Here is a 19,688-nt window from a genome sequence, read left to right as displayed (position 1 = left end):
CTGTAACAAGGGGATCAAAGATCAAGTCTACTGTAACAGTTGAGTGTAATCACCTCACAAAAACACACTGTGGATCATCCTACTGGATGAAAATGCCATCAACAAGGCCAGCTTCTGCGACCCTGCACTCACACACAGGGCCAAGGAGAAGGCAAAGTTCAAATCCTAGGAAAACAAACACAGGAAGAACAAGTGATTCTTTCAAAGACTGGAATTTTTTATCTTTAGACTTCAGTTCTGTATTTTCCAGGAGAAAAATAAAGAGAAGGTAGTAGTATGCAAAATATTTCATTTTTTTATTTCTATGGATAACTGTCATTAGTACAGCGGAAACTACATGATTACAAAAGATATCAAAAAAAAAAAACTGGAAGAATGTTAGTATTCAATAGAAGATAAAACCTGAGCTGAAGGCTGATCAGATTGGCTGTTACCAGGCACCACTCTGACATTAGGTTTATAAGCCTTAACTCCTGAAATGCAGAAAAGGCTAAATTCAAAGGAGCCACAATACAACGACACTTACATCAAACGACTTCTGTTGTTCACAGACATTTAAGATAAACCTAAAGCTCACAGTCTTGGAAAGCAATGGGGCATGTGAAATGTAGGTTTGTAATGAGTAAGAGGCAAACCGAGATTGTGTTGGTAAAACCATCTGTTTATTCATATAGCTCCAAAGGGCTCGTTCAGTTGATGGGAGCCAAAGAGAATGCCCGATGAGGTCACGAGGATGAAGATGTTCGTCCCAACTTCTGCAAATCGAGGGACATAGCAGTAACACATCATAAAGAAGCCATTAGCAGGCATACACGTAGGATGCAATTCAGTTCTCATACTGGATCCCATGGTTATCTCTTATGAAGAATTTGGTGAAAAGCAGAAAATTTTCCATTTCTTTAATTTCTAACTGGCCATATGCAGAAAGAAAAAAATGTTAACAATGTTGGCCTCGTTGGTTCTAAATCTGTGACCTTGAATACATTTTAACCACACTGAATCTTGAGCCACACTCATAGACCAATGGCTAAAACACAAAACTGTAAAGCAAAAAACCTCATCTGTTAAGAACTTCAAGACCAACAGAAATTCTCCTTTCTAATTATTCCTTCCACAGAAAGTCCTAAAACTCAATAAATGGCATGCCTGTGCTTTCACGAACATGTCATTACGTGTGACAATCTTTGTTAACATGAAGCAGGAAGCAATTTCAGGAGGTCAATGATATGTTTTTCTCAAAACATACTTTCAGTTCTTTGTGCTCCATGTCGCACAGGGAAGAAGGGAGAGCAGCTGGGCTCATATAATGTGTTCTATCCCAATGAAGTTACTGAAGTCCCAACATTTCCCTTCAGGTAAAAGATCCAGTATAAAATGCTGCACTGCAAAGCATCTCTGGCCGTTTACAACTTTAGTGTTTCTATTCTTTTTTAAAAACAACGCGGAGGCAGTGCTCCCTGCTTAGCGGAGACCAGCTGCCGATTTCCGTCCTTTCCCAGCTTTCCAAGAGGACACCAGGTGAGTTTTGGCCCTGCTATTTTTACCCCGGGTTTTCCGGGGTTTCTCCTCTTCGTGCACCTTCATGTGCTGCCTCAGATGAGAACTCTGGCTGAAGCACTTGCCACACTCACTGCACTGGTAAGGTTTCTCCCCGGTGTGCGTTCTCTGATGTTGAATAAGGTGGGAACTCTGGCTGAAGCAGCGGCCACATTCATCGCACTGGTAGGGTTTTTCTCCAGTGTGAATCCTCTGGTGCTGAATGAGATTGGAGCTCTGTTTAAACCTTTCTCCACACTCGTCACATTTGTAGGGCTTCTCCCCAGTGTGGATCCGCCGATGCTGGATGAGGTTAGAACTCTGGAAGAAACTTTTCCCACAGTCGGCACATCTGTGAGATTTCTTCCCAGTGTGGATCTTCTGGTGTTGAAAGAGAGTTGAATTCTGACTGAAACTCTTCTCACATTCAGTGCATTTATAGGGTTTCACATCTAAGCTTCTCCTTAGTTTACTCAAGCTTGAGTCAAAACGAATGGTCACTCCCCATCTCTGCCGCTGCTGGCCCGTTTTGCGTTTGTTCTCATAGGCTTTTCCCTGGCTTGAGCTCCGGGATAGACCTGCTTTAGGTTTTCCTAACTTCATGCTGAACTGACAGACGTAATCAGAAGGAAGCCCACTGTCCTCTTCTCAACTATTAATGCTTCATTTCTTAGAGCTACACAGCCTTCTGCAGGCAGAAGAAAAAAAAGACAAATTCTGTTAATTACTCAATTTTAATAACACACCAAAACTACATCTGTGTTTAAAACAAAAAGTATCTAGCACTAATGAAAACACAGCTTAATTCTAGAGGGAAACAATACACAATCTCAGGTAATTCCTGAGTCTGATAATCATCATTAAATGTTGATTGAACTTATTTTTTAACAGTATTTGGAAAGATCCAAAAGGAAGTGAGGAGATCAGTATGAAGGATTAAAGAGTGGACACACAAGAACATCTTCAAAAGAACAGAAGAAACTACTCCAGAAGATAACAAAGTCAGTGAAACAGAACATTGTAAAGCTGTGACATCTCCATGTTAAGCTTCTAACTCACTTCATGGTTAGTATCTAATTAACGTTTCCAAACTGAATGAAATGACAAACCACACTACTTTCTATTTGTTTATTCTGATTTGCTTGGCCATTCGGTTTCCAGTATTGATGACAATTTGACTCTACCTTGGGGGTATAAATCGTGTTCAAAGTAGAAACTCTTCAAGGACTGACAGATCAGCTCTGAGTTCAAATGATAAACATGGATGAGATGAAAAATTTCACTTAAGGGATGGTGGAATTAAAAAAAAAACTGAGCTGAGAAGGCATGAATAGAATACAAGAAAAGCAGACGGAAAGTAAATTCACATCTAAAAATAGGATGACAGTCTTAAAATACCCCAATGCTGTAAAAAATTTTCAGATAAATTATTTACTTAGGTTGTCCTGAGGCTATTTAAAACAGCCCAAGCAAACACCCCAAGACCCCAGAAACTCCAAATTAGCAGTGTGAGAGACTCTAAGACTGCACAAGTAACAAAATTATTACTTCCCACACCTTGGGTCAGAAAGAAGATCTTAAAAAAGGAGTAATTACACTGGGTGTTAATGCATACAAGCACAGTGCAAACAAATGAGAAGGCAGATGACATAATTTTTCTTTTCTTTCATCCAACTGGGGCTTCATGTTTACCAGTGCCCAGGATTTTAACTGGACACTTAATAACTACATGTGCTGGGATTCCAGTCAGTTCCAGCAAGAGCAAACAGTCAGCTAACACCAAATTAGCACTACCCGTTCTTTAACCTTGACCAATATTTACAAAACCACTTCAGGAACGTGGTGTTAGTCATCAACAAATACCTAGCATGGCGACGACATATATATATATTTTTTAAGCTATACTTTTTTTTTTTTTTTTCTTAAATGCAAGTCGGATGAGCAGTCAGCCTAAGAGGGGCAGAGGGCGAGCTGGTTCAAGTCCCACAACTACTTCTGTGCAATTCTCTCCCTCAACAAGAGGCAGATACCCCAATCCCTAAGCGGGTGCAGTCCTGTGCTTTGTCTGCCGAGGAGCCCAGCCCCACGCCCCGGGGGGCTCAGGCGAATGCCAAGGCAAGGCAAAGCCGGAGTGGCAGGAGCTGGCTGAGCGAAATGGGGGTGCGTGGGGTGTGCGAGGGAGACTCGGGTGCAGAGTCCCCCTGCAGACGTCCCCCCGAAGACGCCGCAGCCGCAGCAGCAGCACCCCCACCCCCAGGGCGCCCCAACTTGTACAAATGGCTCAGGACGGGCCCCCACCCACCCCCGCCTCCGCCCCAAGCCTTCCCTTCCACCGGCGAACGGACGCGAGCTGCAAGGCCTGGCCACCCCCGCCCCCCGCCCAGGCCTCTCGCAGGCCGTCCCAGCCCGTGCTGCCCTCCGCCCCGGAGGCCCTGCCGCCGCCCCGACCCCACCGCGAGCCCCCGAGGAGCCCCCCGGGACCCTCGCCTCGCGCGCCTCGGTCCCCTCACCGCGCCGGACCTCCGCCGCCCTCGCCGGCTGCGCGCCTCTCGCGCTGCCGGAAGTGCGGGCCGCGCCGGGCGCCGTCGCGGGCGCTCTAGGAACGCGGAGGAAGCGACCCTCTATGGTCCCGAGCCCACCCGAGAAGAATTGTGTGCGTTGCTTGCTGGCGGTTTTTTTTTTTTTTCCCTTCATCCCCGGCTTTCACTGCTCAGATAGAGTCCGCTGGAAACCCAGGAGCACTCGACCTGTGGGCACTCACTTTGTAGTGAAAGAAGGCTCTGAGGTCAGTCTGTCCCACCTTCTGGTCTACCAGCCAGAGCGCCCCGGGACAGCTTCGCCCGTCCCTAGTTCCTCCTAATTTTCACAAATCGCCCTATTGATCTCAAGTTTGAAAAGCTCCTGGAAACCCTGAAGTTGGGGACGCCGGCTGTACTCGTTTTCCAGGCGTCAGAGATAATTCTACTCCGGTCCACGCTGTGTGTAAGTGGGTAGCCCTTGGTTGGGTCCCACAGGCTCCGCATCCCTCCAGTGTGTCCCCCAGTCATCTTGAGAAGCCCGCAGCCCCTGGCTTATCCCCTCATTAGTGGTCTTTTCTCTCTTGCTGCCTTCTCTCCCACAGCTTGGCCCTGCCTGCCCTTCTGCTCTGGCTTCGTGAACCTCTCCTCCACTTAACCCCAATCCTGGGGAGGTGGGGGACCCTTCTCCCATCAACCAGCCTCAAAGACCACCCGATGGATGTGCCAAAGACCACTGCCTCACTGACCCCAGACCAATCCTGGATTGGGTTTATCACTGACGCCCACAGCTGGGTGTGCCGGGCTGATGTCCCAGGGCGCCCTGTGGATGTGTAGTGGAGATGTTAAGGCGAACTCCTGCCCATCAGCTAGCCTCTTGCCAACAAGCTGGAAGTCAACTCCCTTTTTTTTTCTTCAGTTGCTCAAGTCAAACACTTTGATGGCACTGATTGCATTCTTTTTTTTTTTTCCACCCAAAACCCACATCCAATCCATTGGTAAATTCTGTTGGCTCTCTTTAGAATATCTTCAAAATGAAGCCACTTTGAACACCTGCACATGAAGTGTTACTTCATGGAAACCTGGACTCTTGGCGGTCTCCTCAGAGCCTGAAAGTGATCTTGTCTTTGGCCCAAAAGCCAGCAACCATGTGGCAGGCCACAGAGCTCTCTTTGGCTATCAGTGGTGTCCGGGGTGCTGGAAACAGTGCTTAGCAGGTAGCAGGCACTCAGTAAATGCTTGTTGAATGAATGGGTATGTAGAAGCCCCCACTGTGAGGTGCTGTTACATCTATCCTCCCGTCATTCATCTTTAACATGTGTCAGAATCAGGGACCCTGTGTGTCCTGCAGATCTGTAAAATGAGGGAGGAGAGGGAGACTTGCTTAGGGGAAGGAGGCTGAGTAGCCCGCTAGGTTCCAGCCTCTTCTACAATCAATAAAGCGTCGCATTTTTGCAAAGCCAGTAATGCTGACAGTGCAAGGATCGTGGTAAAAGCGAGGCCCTAGGCACCACATGGGGCGATTTAAGAAGCATGAACCATTGGGACTGCTTATTGTTTTTGCAGGATCTTGATGCTGGTGGGCTGGAGAGGCTGGGGTTGAAAGGCATGGCTAGACATGGTTTAGGAAGATTTCCAGAGCAAACCACCACCTACTGGGACTGTTTGCTCTGCATTAAAAAAATATCATCTACTGCTCCCCCCCCCCCCCGCCCCAATACATACACAACCCCAGCAAATATCCTAAACTCCTGTTGGTGTCCCACATGAAGGTGGGCCAGCCCTTTCCCTACACCTCAAACTAACTGGTACAAGGATTAGAGAATCAAAGACTGATGAAGCTTTAAGAGGAGAAAAATGAAAGTGTAAAGGAAGTATAGATGTTCAAGTACAACGGGGAAAGTGACAATGAGAAGCCGGTCAAGGATACGATGGGGGAAAGGGCTAAGGAAGGAGAGGGAAGCCACAGGGCAGCCGGTCTTAGACGTCGGGTGCTCTGCTAGCTTAATAGTTAGCACTTCCTGGGTACTTACTGTGTACAGGGCACTGTTGGAAGCACTTGTGGCCTCATAATATCCCTGTGGGGTGACACTTGCGGCACCCTTTTCTGCCTGTTGTGGCGTGCCTGCCTATTGCGGCGTGGCTCTGAACGTCTCCCCGTGAGCCACATGCCCAGCCTACTGATGTTGACTTTACCGCACATGAACAGGTGTGAGGCACACCGTGTCCCTGAAGAAGCTTTGAGTCGTGCATTCCTCCCAGCACTTTGCTTGTTCCCTCCACCCCGAGAACAGAACATCCCCAGTTGGGCAGGTCCTTCAATCTAGGACCCAGGATGAAAAGACACATGGAACAGAGCCACCGGACTCGCCCACAGTCCTTGTAGTCCCATGAACATGCAAGAGGAGAGAAATAAATACTCTTGTTGGAAGCACTGAGAATTTTGGCGTTCATCTGTGAACTGCAGTAAAACTGACTGATAAACTTCCCAATAACCTTAGGTGGTAAGAATTTATCATCATCCTCGTTTTATAAATGAGGAAAGTAGCCTGCCCCACGTCACACATTGATGAGTGGCGGAGTTAGGCTCTGTGCCCCATGATCTGACTGTAGCCTATGCTGTTAACCTCTCAATAACACATATGTCTCTGATGGGATTGCAGGCTGATCATTAAGCAAAGTAACTGAAAAATGGTCACATGTGGTATTCCTCAAACATGAAGGGCAATGAACCCCATGAGGCCATCAAACAGCATCTTTCCTGGGAGTCTTGACCAATAGGGGCCAGAGTCCGTATCAACTGGGCCAGTGTGCCTGTCCAATACCCCAGGTTCAGGTTAGGAAGGAAGAGCCTCTTGGGCTGAGAAATGAGATGGCAGGTCACTTCGCTTTCCTGTGGCTTTGGCATCTGCCCCGCCGACTAGCAGGAACATGGAATGCACACACACACACACACACACAAACACACACATGCACAGTCTGGAGTCTGTATTTGGCAGCATTGATCCCCAAGTCCAAGTGCAAGAAGGTCGGTGACATGCATGTGTGTGTGTGTGGCCCCAATGCAGTAATGAATAGTGGAATATTCATCTCTCACCCAGGTGACCCCCTCTTGGCCCAGGGACTTTGAACAATGGTTCAGGCGTACCACACCTCAGGCTTTGCTTTGTTTCCTTTGCATTCTCTGGGAAAAGGAAACTTTGGGAATTCCCATTTCTGGGCCTGCAGAAGATCTCTCTGGGCAAGCCTGCCCGGGAGGGCACAGGGTCCCACCCTTCAGGCTAAGTGTCTCAGCGTGTCAGTTCCTGGCTCATTCCCAGATGGAGGCGTTTAAGGAGGCCTAAATATAGCACGTGTAGCTGGTGGTTGTTTTTACACTTGGAGCTGCTTGGCCGTGACCCACAGAACTTCCTGCCTGATCCTGGGTCTGGGGCAAGGGGGCTGCTTCCCCCTACAGCACCTGACTACCATGTCCGGCCATCCCAGTAGCTGCATGCGGCGTGCCTGGGTCGTATGAACACACACTCCCATGTTGCATTCGCTTATTTGCCTCCACAAATAACCTGATGGGACAGGTCATGCCTTGGACCGCATTACTCCAGAGCTAAGGGACCGGATGTCCTCTGGGTGAACGGCTTTATTTTGACAGCTAGTGTCTGTTCTGGTAGCGCGTGGTTATCACAGCAGAAAAACAAGTGGTGTTTTGATCCCCTCTGGTAACTTGTTCTGGGAAAGGCTCCTGTTTGGCCCTGATTCGGTCCTTTTGCAATCCTGTTGATTTCATCCTCTGCCGGTCATCAGGCTCTCTGGATGCTGAGGTCGGGGCCCCAGGGAAGGCAATCCCCTTACCACAGACAGTGCTCTCAGCCAGACATTTTTGCTTCAGCTTTGGACACCTTGACCGCTTCAGATCTTGGCTAATCGAAGGCTCTGTGGGAAGTCCCATAAGCTCCAGGGAGAAAGCTGGAATTGCAGTCCTTATAGGAGCCAGCAGGAAGCCAACAACTCTGCAATCTATAGGGCAATGCTGAGGCAAACAGCTCTTCACACACGGAGTGATCCCTGAACTGCCCTTTCCTGTTCTATGCTCCAACATTCAGAAGTGGATGCTGATAATGCCTACTTCAAAAAGAGAAAGGCCCCAGGTACCCTGCTATCAACTCCTAAAAGCAAACCGGCAGCCCAGGCTCCAAGGGCACCTGTCCTGCTCCCAGGTGGGTAGGCCTCTCTCACTCTGTGACACCATATGCCATCTTAGCCCACTCCAGCTGAGCCTCAGGCCTGCTTCCGGAGAGCTGTACGGATCTCCTGCTCTTCCCAATAATAAGGCCCCTGACTACAGGGAAGCTGGTGGGTGTGTCTTGGACCCTCCAGGGTCAAGTCCCGGCCTGAATGAGGTGGCTGCTTGTTTCCTACCAAACAGAATGTTTGTGGGCAGCTCTCCTGTTAAACCCGAGCTTGAAATTCAGGCAGGAAAATAAAGTCTGCTGTTTCATTTTCCCACCTTTTGCTACACCCTGACTCCATCTGATCTGATCAAGGCAGAAAAATCCTGCCACTCAGGGTGACCTTACTGCTCGCTGCCCAGGCCACCCTGAGAGCCCCCATCCTTTACTTTTCTGCATTCTCTAGCAGCCCCATGCACGAGAGTGAAAAACCCATGTTGGCATGAAGAGCAGTGGCTTGGGGGCTCATCTGCCAACCACAGCCACACAGTGTAGGACAAGAGTAGCAGGGGTTAGGGTATTGCTGTGGACATAGAAAAAGACAAAGGAGGAAGAAAAATAACTTTAGTCCTGACTTCCTCAGTTCACAGATCAGTTTTATTGAGCACCTGGGGGACCCTGCTATCAATGAACACACAGGGACAGCAGCCAGGCCACCACACTTCCGTGTGTGTCTCTATGACGGTGCAGCTGGCCAGGGAGTGCCCGGCTCCACAGAGAACAGCTGCTCTCTGCCCTTTACACGCACCAAATGTGCACATGCTCCTCTGACCTTCATGCTTCTTCCATTTAAACCCACCTCCCACAGATCCCCTTGGGAGAAGAGTGTAGACTGCAGTGTGCTACGTTTCGCCTATCCAGCATCAACCATCGCACGGTTCTGCAAAGCCTTTCTCATCGAGTCCAGAAATTCTCGGTTAGCAAACAGACACAATCCCTTCAGCATCTGGCCCCAGGGAACTCAAGGTTTTCCTCTATATTCTGGGTTCTGATGGGACATGATGGGACATAGGGAAAGCAAGAAGCATGCAAGGCTTCGAGATTGGGGATGATGGAGACCTAGCATCCCCCATGGCTCTCAACTGCCAAGTGTTGAGTGGACCACCTCCTCACGGTGAACCAGTGGCCATGCTGCCTGCAGAGAACTCCTTCTAAGAATTCCCTCAGGTCTCACTGAGAAGCTAATGCTTACTTCCACAGAGGGCAAAAATGGTCAGGTTCCTGACATGACCTCTGCACCGGGGCTGCTGGGCTGTGCCAGACTCACAGGTGATGCCGGAGGCTTGCAGGCCACAGCTGTTGAGAACAGCACCCTTCAACAGAGTTCCTGGATGGCTACGATGTAGGGACAGAAGGTAATCTCATGACTGACAAGGGTGATGAAGACGATGAAGGTCTGCACGGTCTCTTGAGCCAAGCAGACAAAGCCCATGTCCCTGGGGCTGGATCCAACACTGCGTCCTAAACAGAGGATGTGTGAGTGGACAGAGTTGACCACAACAGCTAGCCACCCAACCTCATCAGGGTGGCGGTCTCCAGTTCACTCACTGCTGAGGCTAGCCTTGGACTCCAGCAGGCATTTCTTGCTCCTCGAGCTAGGTCTGCACCCGATGCGTGCTCCCTGTGCGGTGGAGCTAGGGAGGCGGGTCGCATGGTACTCAGACTTTGTACAAGTGGCAGCACAGATGCTGGGTTCCCCAGGTGGTGCCCATCAGTCCATGTGATCAGTCAGGGCCCAGCCACTGGGACTCCACATGCACTTGCTGCTGCTGGGGTCAGAAGAGGCGGACGCTGGCCAGCTACTTGGCCTCCGCCAGCTGTTCCAGGCGCTGCAGCATGGTCAGACGCAGGGCCTCGAACCTGGAGGGAGACACAGCCAAGAGGACCACTGTAGCTGGAGAGGACCAAGAGTGGTGACAAGCTCCCAAGTGGCCACCCAGGGGAGCATCTCAGGCCTTTCAAGGAGCAGCCAACAGGGTTGAGGCTGTCCCAGAGCTTCATTCAAACAGACAGCGATTCCAAGACAGAGCAGTACAAGCAGGGTGGGCTCAGGCAGCCTGTGTTCCCTCCCCGGTACTGCAGCCATCCGGGCTGACACCCCCATCTGGAGCCTCAGCTTTCCCTCTCTGTGCCTGGATGTACTGACCAGGCGGTTCCTAGGTCCCTAGACACCTACAGTGAACAGTTATTGGGGCCTCAGCTGGTTCCCTGTAGGGGTGTCAAACCAGGAACTCTATCAGGAGTATGCGGGGAAGGAGAGGATGGAGGCTTTTCAAGGGCCATTCACCAGTATCAAGCCAGAACACAAACCGGCTGTCCCTTCCCAGGCCATCCACCTCACAGCTCAGGCCGAGTGCCCTCCAGCTGTCCTGCTCCATGCTGCACTGGAACAAATAAGACAGGTCATCCAGAGAACCAGCCTGGCTAATTTCGTCAAGCTGGGTCCCGACAGTTACTGGCTGCTGAAATCTGCTCTCCTTTTGCCTGAACTGAACAAATGAACAGGTGCTGAGCGTTCCAACAACTGCTGCCGGGGTAGTGGGCTTGGAATCACAAAGAGCCCCCAGGTTATGCCTTTCCTTGGTCACTTTGCCAAGAGCCAGGTCATCTGCAGAACTCAAGAATCCCTGACCCAGCACCCCAGCCCCAGCCCCTAGCACGCCCCTGCTCTCTGCCTCTCTTGCGCAGATGCAACTCGTGTCCTGAGCTGGTGAGGATGCTGCAGCTGTTGGGTACGCGGGGCTATGTCTGCCATGTTGGCCTCCTGTCACCCCAGCTTGGCATCCACACGAGCAGGGGGCTGAGGACAAGGCTGGGAGCCAGGATTGGCAGCAGAGCAGCCGATGTGCAGGAGAGGAGAGACCTGCCCCCCTGGCACGTGGCCTGCCTGCTCAGGGCTCCTGATCGGCAGGTGGAGGTGGTGCTGCTTACTTCATAGTCAGTTTGATAATTTCTCTCTCCTCCTCTTCTTTTAATTTTTCAACAAAACTGTCCAGCACCGGCATTTCAAACTTAATGTACTGGGCAACCTAGAAAAATCCAAGAACATTTTCATGTGCTTTAAAGATTGAAGCCACAAGTTTGTCGACTGGTCCTCTTGGCTTCCACAGGGGCTCAGACAGCTCCAAAAGCAGCTGCCGTCTTCCCACCCCACCCCAGATGCCACTGCCCTGCACTGTAATGGGAGCAAGAGCGGGGGAGCTGCTGTTTTCTCAAAGACAACCCTTACCCCTCAGACTGTGGGGAGAGGGATATGAGCTTGAATATTAGGAAACGCCTTCAGTGCTGCAGCCCTGGCACACGGGGGTGGGGCTGGTGGGAACACCTCACACCATTGTTTCTAACAATGGAGTAGAAAGGCACCAGCCCTGGGAACGGCCAGGGGACAGAGGGCCTCATAACCTCCACCCCACAGGCCTTTCTGTGCACAGGGGTGTGGCAGGTGCTCATTGTCCCGCCTGGAGCCCTGGTGGTCACTCAGACAGCTCCTTCCTGCTCCCCCACTGGTGCTGGCTGGGCCCAGGGTCAGGGGTTCTTCATGTGGGTCATGAATGCAGTGACAGGCAAGGTCAGATGGCTGCCATGTCGTCTGTGGAAATCAAGCAACCTAGGATTGAAAATACTCAGGAGAAAACATCGTGTCTGTGCCGAACACCTGCAGCCCATTTCTTGTCATTGTTTCCTGAACAACACAGCAGAGCAACTGCTGACACAGCGTTTGCACTGTGTTAGGTGTTCTCAGGGTCTAGAGATGGCTTAAAGTGTATGGGGGAAGGGGATTACATTATGGCCTCTCTCCCCCTCTCGCTGGAACTCTGCATATGGGAGGCCTGTTTTGGTTCGGTGCAAATACTGTGACATGTCACACACAGACTTGACATTTGCAGATCTTGGCATCTGCAGAGGTCCTGTGGACACGCAGAGATGACTGTGTGCTCATGAAGGTTGGCATTTATTTGCCTGAGAGAAAGGATAGACCTGTGGTCTTCCACGCCCCACGTGCTTTTGCCTAGGCCACTGAGAGGCAGAGGGAGGGCTGAGGCCATCACCATGGGGTCATCACTGTATTGGGCCAGCGGTCCCTGGACGCATCGTCCAAGAAGGCTCTGGGCTAGGCCACCTTCCCGAGCCCATGGGAGTCCCCCATCCTGCCTAGGTGTCTCCCAGCCCCTACTCACATCATGGGGGACCTCCTCGCCCAGGCCACCTTCCCGAGCCCATGGGAGTCCCCCATCCTGCCTCGGTGTCTCCCAGCCCCTACTCACATTGTGGGGGACCTCCTCGCCCAGGCCACCTTCAGAGCCCATGGGAACTCCCCCCATCCTGCCATGGTGTCTCCTGGCTCCTACTCACATCATGGGGGACCTCCTCGCCCAGGTCTGCTTCCATTAGGAACAGTTTGGCAATCTTCTCACAGGGCCCATGCAGGATCCTGGAAATCAGAGGGTACTCACACTCCCTTAATTTGGTCCTCTCTGAAAAAAAAGAAGGCACTTGACACAGCTCCTGGCACTGTATGGTCATGGCTCTTTGTACTAGGACAGGCACATGACAGAAAAGAATAATTTGGATGATAGGAGCTCCAGAAATCTCCCGAGAGAGGTACTGTCGTGCCGGAGAAGGAAGGGGTCAGACATGTCACCTCCCCTCAAAACATGACATTTTGTTGTTGGGATAGAGAAAAAGCAGCTGCAAGAGGAACCCCATGTGTCAGTGCATCCCCCTCCCCTGTAGGAAGAACAGACATCAGCAGAGACCAGCAGGGCCTTGGTCAGACTGGGGGAATACCAGCATCACAAACCTTGCTAAAGCCTCCTCTGCCATCAGTGTCCCTCCACTGCTGACCCTCCCACCACTGGGCACCCAGGAAGCTCACAGCTATCTCCCGTGTCCCCTCACTGCCTCACAACCAGCTTCCGTTGTCATGCTTGCCTCCACCTGCTCACACTCGCTAGTCATGCATGGCCATGCACCTGCCATGAAGCCTCTGCTTGCTCTTTTGTTAACCTAACTTATAGAGGGGCCTTTTGAACCCACGGTGGGAGGGGCCCAGGGGTGCCTTCCTCCTGCCAGGGTTACATAGCACTCAGCTCAAGGAGGAGCCCAGTGGGTTGGAGGATGCCAAGTGAGCCAGTCGAGAGGCCACAGGTCTGCTTGGCAACTGTGAATGCCACAGAGAGAGTGGGAGGGCCAGCCTGGGGAGCTGGCTTCCTCTGTGGCTTTGGTAGGGATTCTCAGACAGTTGTGAGCCCTGTCTGGGCTTGGGCTAGGAGGCAGCCAGGTAAGGAGGGTTGGCTGTCCTGAGACTGCCCATTACTGCCAAGAAAGCTGACCAAGGTCCCTCCACCAGGAGAAGAGCCCAGGTGGCGAGTTGACTAGGCCAATGACCAGAGACACTGGGCTGCTATAATCTGCAGCAAGCACTCACCGCCGGACTGATGGACAATGTAGAGGGCGAACTCTCCAGGGCCGTCCTCCACCTGCACAGGCAATTTGAGGAAGATGAAGAGGACCCATCATAGAAAACACCCCTGCCCCCCGTACCATGAACACAAGATACCTTAACATCCCCATGAGTTGCCATCTCAGCAAGGGAATATCTTGCTGCCCTGCCCTTCCAGCCTGCCACCCAACACAAACCACCAGTGTCTGGGTCAAGGCTACCCAGGCCTGGACTCACCCTGAACTTGTTCAGCAGCAAGGTGAGCACATGCAGGGTTGTCATCGTACTGTTGACCCTCACGTTGGTCACCGACCCATAGGCAGGGGTGAACACGGAGGTCTGTGGCAGGGAAGAGGACAAAGACAGTTCAGAGTGTGCCCAGAGGAGAGACAGGCTGCTGTCCTGCTGGCGGCCCAGGCTCTAGGAATGCTCCCACAGACCCACATGAGCTGGGCATGTGCCCAAACATGAGGGCTGCTCCAGGAAACAGCAACAGCATTGGCTTTCCAAGGATCCCCTCACCCCCCCACCCAACATAAACACATGTAGGGTGGCCATCTGGACAGAGGAACCAGGACCTTCCGGACAGGAGGCACTGGCCTCCACCTCATTTTGTCTGTCAATCAGATCACTCTTCTGTCTCGTCTAGGGCCAGAAGGGCCTGTCTGTCTCTTCCTTCACCTTCTCCAGCGGTGCCTGAGCAGAGGCCCTCACATCACACTGTACAAGTCCCTTGATGCGACCCCAAGCAGGGGCTGGGCCAGCTGCACTGACCTGCACGCAGAGGCCTCCATCTCTCCACTCAGCTCCATTCCTCCTAACTCAGACCCTGCAGTACAGCTCCTGGAGATATATTTATAAAGGCTTCCTGCAGCCCATACAACACGGCTTGTCACACGGAGGCGACACCACAATTCCCTCTCAAATGGCCTATGTTCCAGACGTGCGGACTTCTTCACAACTTGGGGGAGTGATGTGTGTCAGTTTACGGTAGCTGAACCTTGGGTTTTTCAATTTTCTCATCCTGCAAAAGTGACTCAGTAGAATTCAGTGGAAACTATGCTCTCAACTTGGACTGCTCATTTCTTCCAGGGACAGCAAAACATGGCCCAACAGATTGACCAATAGATGCTGGACAGGGGCGGTGAATCTGGCAGTCTCAAGGCAAACAACCGATATGATACAGTGCTCACGCTTCTGAGCTAGGATGCACCCTAGATTGGGTGCATCCAATGTATTTTCTACTTTTTACGTAAACTTCATTTATTCATCTGAAAATCAGTTACAGAAATAGAAGGAGAGCCAAGAGAGAGATTTTTCCATCTATTGGTTCACTCCCTTGATAGCTGCAACAGCCAGGGCAGGAGGCAGTGGCTTGCTCTGGGTCTGCATGTGGGTGCAGACAGCCAAGCACTTGGGCCAGCCTCCCCTGCTTTTCTCAGGCTTTTATCCAGCTCAGAGTTGGATTAGAAGTGCAGCAGCTAAGACACAAACTGGTGCCCATAGAGCCGGCTTTATTTGATTTGCCACAATGCCAGCCCCCAGCTAGTACATTTTCAACTTTATGATGGCCTCTGGGGAAATGTAACCCCATTGGCAAATGTCAAGGATTATCAGAATGTGATATTCACTGGGACATTGTCTGATGCACAGTTAAGTCGTTTATAAACACTAGCCCTGCACCGAATGTGCTCAGCATTTTGTCCACACTCTTTAATCCCCACCACAGCCCTCTCAAACACCTACAAATAACCTTCACTTCTTAGGAAACAGAGGCTTGACATTAGTAAACAGCTTATTGGGGGCACACATCCAGCTAGCTGGCAACGTAACCGAGGAGTCTCGGGTGCTCAAACCCCCACGCGCAGCCCCCTCTGGTGCTGCTGCCTTCACTTTCCAAATCCAGTTCACTTATGGTCCTAGATTTGCTTTCCCAGGGAAGTATGTGAGTTTAGGGTGCTCAAGGGGTTGGCTCAATGTCCCCTGCTGGTCTCCAGGAAGTGCTGGAATCAGCCTCAAACTCAGACCCGCTTCCTCCATGGCTCAGAACAGTCACTCTGGGCTTTCAGGTCCCAAGAAACCCTGGGTAGAGCCACGGGCTACTCCAGAGGTGAAAAGTCTTGTCAACAAACCCTGCTCATGTTTTCTTTGCACGGAGTCTTGTTTTCAGAATAATACCAACCACTCCAAGCAGGAGTAGAGGTCTCTGGCTGATTCTTTTATAACCACAGCTGGTTCCTCCCTAAGAGAACACATTCGAATCCAACCGGCTGGCCCACAGCAGTGGGAACAGCCATAAAACTTCACCCTGTTTGGAAATCCAACCAACACGATTGTAAATCGGAGCAGTTCTGCAAAAATGACTGAGCAGAGTCCTGGGGCACGGTTCTTAGAAATAAAACTTGGAACCACTCCCCCAGAAAGCCAATGCTAGGAATTCTTTTCTTTGCTAAATTGCTCCCTATGCTCCTCACTAAGGTATTGAAGATTTCTCTGCACACCCCTCCTAAATCTGTTCTGCAACTCAACTGTTGACATATGCTTTGTTAGAGTTATAAGCCAGTTTAGACTACCCTAAAAACTGCCAGGTTCAGCAAAATTATACTTCAACACTATAAACTGCTATATACTAAAATGAAAATAGACACAAGACAGCTGAATAGTACCCTATAGCCATTTTAAGGTGTATAGAAGCTGGTTGTATATAAACTAAAATTGAAAAGTCAATGAGTAGTCACAGGATGTGGTCAAGAACTTGCTTTTTTTTTTTAACATATTGGTTAATACCATGTCAGTTAATTCCATAATGTTGTAAATTGTTGATGATGTTATGTTGGGGCTTTTAATTGATCAGGATGATATTCTGCCAGCTCTACCTTCAGACCAGAGATGGTTTCCCCAAGAAACCGATGAATTTATCTGCACAATGAGATGCTGGACTGTATGCCTGGTATATGCTTGCAATGAATTTGAACTACAATACTACAACAAGGTGGAGGAATCCACTATGGGGGGAGGGCACGGGGAGGGGATGGGGGAATCCCAGAGCCTAGGAAACTGTGTCACATAACACAATGTAATTAATAAGAAAAGAAATTAAAAGCACACTAGAAATAAAACATTAATTAAAAGAAAAAAAATTGCTCCCTATGGGGGCCTGGCGTGGCTGGCTAGTGGCTAAAGTCCTCACCCTGCACACGCTGGTTCTTTCATGCGTGGCCCTGCTTCCCATCCAGCTCCCTGCGTGTGGCCTGGGAAAGCAGTCGAGGACGGCCCAAAGCCTTGGGACCCTACAACTAAGAGGGAAACCTGGAGGAAGTTCCTGGCTCCTGGCTTCAGATCAACTTAGTTCTGGCCACTGCGGTCACTTGAGGAGTGACTCAGTGGATAGATCTTCCTCTCTGTCTCTCCTCCTCTCTGTATATCTGGCTTTCCAATGACAGTAAGTAAATCTTTAAAAAAAAATTGTTCCCTCTGACTTACGGAACTCATAAACTAATTTCTAAGGACACAAAGTTTGTAGGGATACAGGACAAGGTAAGAAAGACAGCTTTGGAGTAGGGCTTGTCTTTGGGGGCCTTTTAGGCTTAAGGTGTTCTTCTATATTCAGGAAGATGATGCGTCCACCTGGAGGAACAGCATGTTACACAGGCGAATTTGTTCCTAAGAGGGAAAGGTGTCCCAGCTGGGTGACAAATAGAGGCACAAGCCTCTCTGTCTCTTTAGCTAAGAAGATGACTGGTTCAGATGGACACAAAAGGCTGTGATGACAGCCCCACTGGGCATTTCTGCTCCTTCTGGAATGTGGGAGACTGCACACCACGCAGACATTTGCAGGGACGGTGTCTCGGTTTCCGTGTTAGACACACTACGCTCTTACAGACATGTGAAACCCTGGATCAGAAGTGACCTGCCACAGCGAGGCTCCACTCTGCTGCACCTTGAGCCACTGTGAAGCCAAGCCGACTCCTACAATCCCTGGTGCCAGTGCTAGATCCCAGCAGCTCCCGATTGCCAAGGTCTCCCATCCTCCCGCTCTCCAAGCTTCAGGTCGCCTTAGCCAACTCCCTGAACAGAGAATGGCCAGCTCTCAGATCACAAGGCATTCGAGCTCATTCCTCTCATCTGGATCTTCATCTTGAGGGCTTTTCCAGAACCGCAAGTCCAGGGCAATAGTCAGTACCACCACTGGTCTGACTGAAGCCTGCTTTGCCCTTACCAAAGTTTCTAAAAGAGCGTGGTATCGATGACCAATCAGCACCAGCCTACAAGTGCTGCTGACCAACCAGGGGCCTGCATATGAGCTGGACATGCACCGCTCAACCCCAGCTTCAGTTTGCAAGAAGCTTAACCTTTGACCTCTAGGAGAGCCTGGGAATTAAGTGACCATTGCCCAGCTCCTGGTCTCACCCTGAGCCAACAAACACCAGCCCTATCCCTGCCACTCCGGTGCCTGTGTGTTTGGCTTGTTGCATGCCTGGTGAGTGGACTCTCAGTCCACACATATGCTTTTTGAACAATTTTGAAGAATTCCTCAAAATGGGTCAATGTATCAAGATGTGTTAAACACAAACGATTGGTGCTTAATTTTAAGGGGAAAAAAAGGAAAAAGAAAAAGGTGAAACCAAAACTTAAAGAATATCCAGTTCACAAGACTGGTCTTTTAGTGGCCAGACACACTGTTCTACGTCTCTGGATCCCTTCTTTCCCTCCCAGTAAACTATTTGGGAAGAGTCCTGGGTTTTCTTGGACTTGGCAACAACATCCTTATGGCTGTTGCTATTCATCAGCTTTTACTAGGAACTCACTGGGGGACTGGAAGGGAAGTTCTCCGATGCAAGCCAGCCTGAGTGTGGGGGCAGGAGCCTGGGGGAGGACAAAGGGGAGATCCAGGGATGAAGCAAGGACCCTTCATCTTGCTCAGCTGAATTCTCCATCCTTGCACTGGAGGTGCCTTAGGCGCTGACAGACGGCCCAGGACCTCTTCCACTACAAGCTTTCCTCTCTAGGCATGGATGGCTGCTTACTGGAAACTGCTGAGTTCACTCCCGGAACAATCTCCTTCATGGTTGGAGTTATTTATGGTATGAGGTCATTGGAGAAGGGACAATGCACAGTGTCCCTGGGGTCGGGACAATGCACCCTGGGACAAAGGCTGGGAACCGGGAGCCAGCCAGGTTCTCTGGGAAGAGCCACACACTCCCTGGGCACGTCTTGGCTGGTGTGGTCTGAAAGCACCAAACGGTTGATCACTGGATACACCGGGTTTCCTGCCAGCTCCAGGTGAACCCTCGCAGGAAACTGCCTCTGCAATGATCAAAAAGGGCACAGAATACTGCCTGCCTCTGCCTTGTGAGCTAAACTCCAAGCCAGCATGCTGTGCAAACATGGGACGCTCTCGCTGGTGTGACCGTGGGCACAGCAGCCCCTCAGATAGGAACACATCAAGGGTGACCCTTAATGCAACCTTGCTAGGACCTGCTGCCCGCTGTGCTTGGCTCTGGTTCCCCCCAAGCTCAGCCTCAAGGCCCAGGGAGAGCTAGGGCCAAGTGGGAGGCGGGACTTCACCTTGTGGTTGTAAAAGTGCCCATTGATGGAGAAGCGGTGCCGTCGGATGCGCTGGACCTCGCCAGGTGCGCGGTTCCTGGGCCGCCTCTGGATCATGGCGCTGGCGTCGCTCTTGGTGCGCATCAGCTGCGGGGCTTCCTCGTCCTCTTCCGGGGGCCTTGCTGCAGAAGACAGACAAGGGGCACCGGCTTGGGCCGAGGATGGTGACTGTCACTTGCTGCCTTGCTGTGGAACTCTGTGTGTGGGGGAGCCGGCAGTGGCAGTATGGAATGGGGTTTGCTCTAGGGGGCCTGTCCTCAGAGCACCACATATGTCAGGGTCCTCACTGTGTGCTGAGGGAAGGGGCGCAAAAAGGACAGGTTTCAGAGTGTGAGAAGCAGGTGCCAGAGACCCGCGACT

At 50.9% G+C, this 19,688-nt stretch overlaps 2 protein-coding genes across 2 annotated transcripts in view; both read right to left on the bottom strand.

The window, feature by feature from the left end:
- Positions 1 to 1,040: 1,040 nt before the first annotated feature.
- ZNF22 (zinc finger protein 22) lies at positions 1,041 to 4,177 on the bottom strand. The gene is made up of 2 exons (XM_058671641.1): positions 4,047 to 4,177; positions 1,041 to 2,224 (listed from the first exon to the last, which is right to left on the bottom strand). Exon 2 carries the CDS (start codon positions 2,137 to 2,139, stop codon positions 1,462 to 1,464), a length of 678 nt encoding a protein of 225 aa, XP_058527624.1. The 5' UTR covers positions 2,140 to 2,224; positions 4,047 to 4,177; the 3' UTR covers positions 1,041 to 1,461.
- A 4,872-nt stretch (positions 4,178 to 9,049) lies between these two features.
- RASSF4 (Ras association domain family member 4) overlaps positions 9,050 to 19,688 on the bottom strand; it is a 31,935-nt gene continuing 21,296 nt past the window's right edge. Inside the window, exons 6-11 of the mRNA XM_058671422.1 lie at positions 19,290 to 19,450; positions 13,959 to 14,060; positions 13,707 to 13,758; positions 12,632 to 12,753; positions 11,210 to 11,307; positions 9,050 to 10,138 (exon numbers count right to left, since the gene is read on the bottom strand). Of these exons, the coding sequence (XP_058527405.1) occupies positions 10,078 to 10,138; positions 11,210 to 11,307; positions 12,632 to 12,753; positions 13,707 to 13,758; positions 13,959 to 14,060; positions 19,290 to 19,450 (596 nt within the window). The 3' untranslated portion in view covers positions 9,050 to 10,077. The remainder of the gene's footprint in view (positions 10,139 to 11,209; positions 11,308 to 12,631; positions 12,754 to 13,706; positions 13,759 to 13,958; positions 14,061 to 19,289; positions 19,451 to 19,688) is intronic.

Source organism: Ochotona princeps, chromosome 13, assembly GCF_030435755.1.
Source record: "Ochotona princeps isolate mOchPri1 chromosome 13, mOchPri1.hap1, whole genome shotgun sequence".
Classification (NCBI taxonomy): domain Eukaryota; kingdom Metazoa; phylum Chordata; class Mammalia; order Lagomorpha; family Ochotonidae; genus Ochotona; species Ochotona princeps.
Note: the sequence above shows the minus strand (reverse complement) of the source record. Positions and strands in the feature narration are given on the sequence as shown.

Coding starts and splice junctions, on each gene's coding strand:
- ZNF22 (XM_058671641.1), bottom strand. CDS start 2,139: ATGAAGTTAGGAAAACCTAAAGCAGGTCTATCCCGGAGCTCAAGCCAG.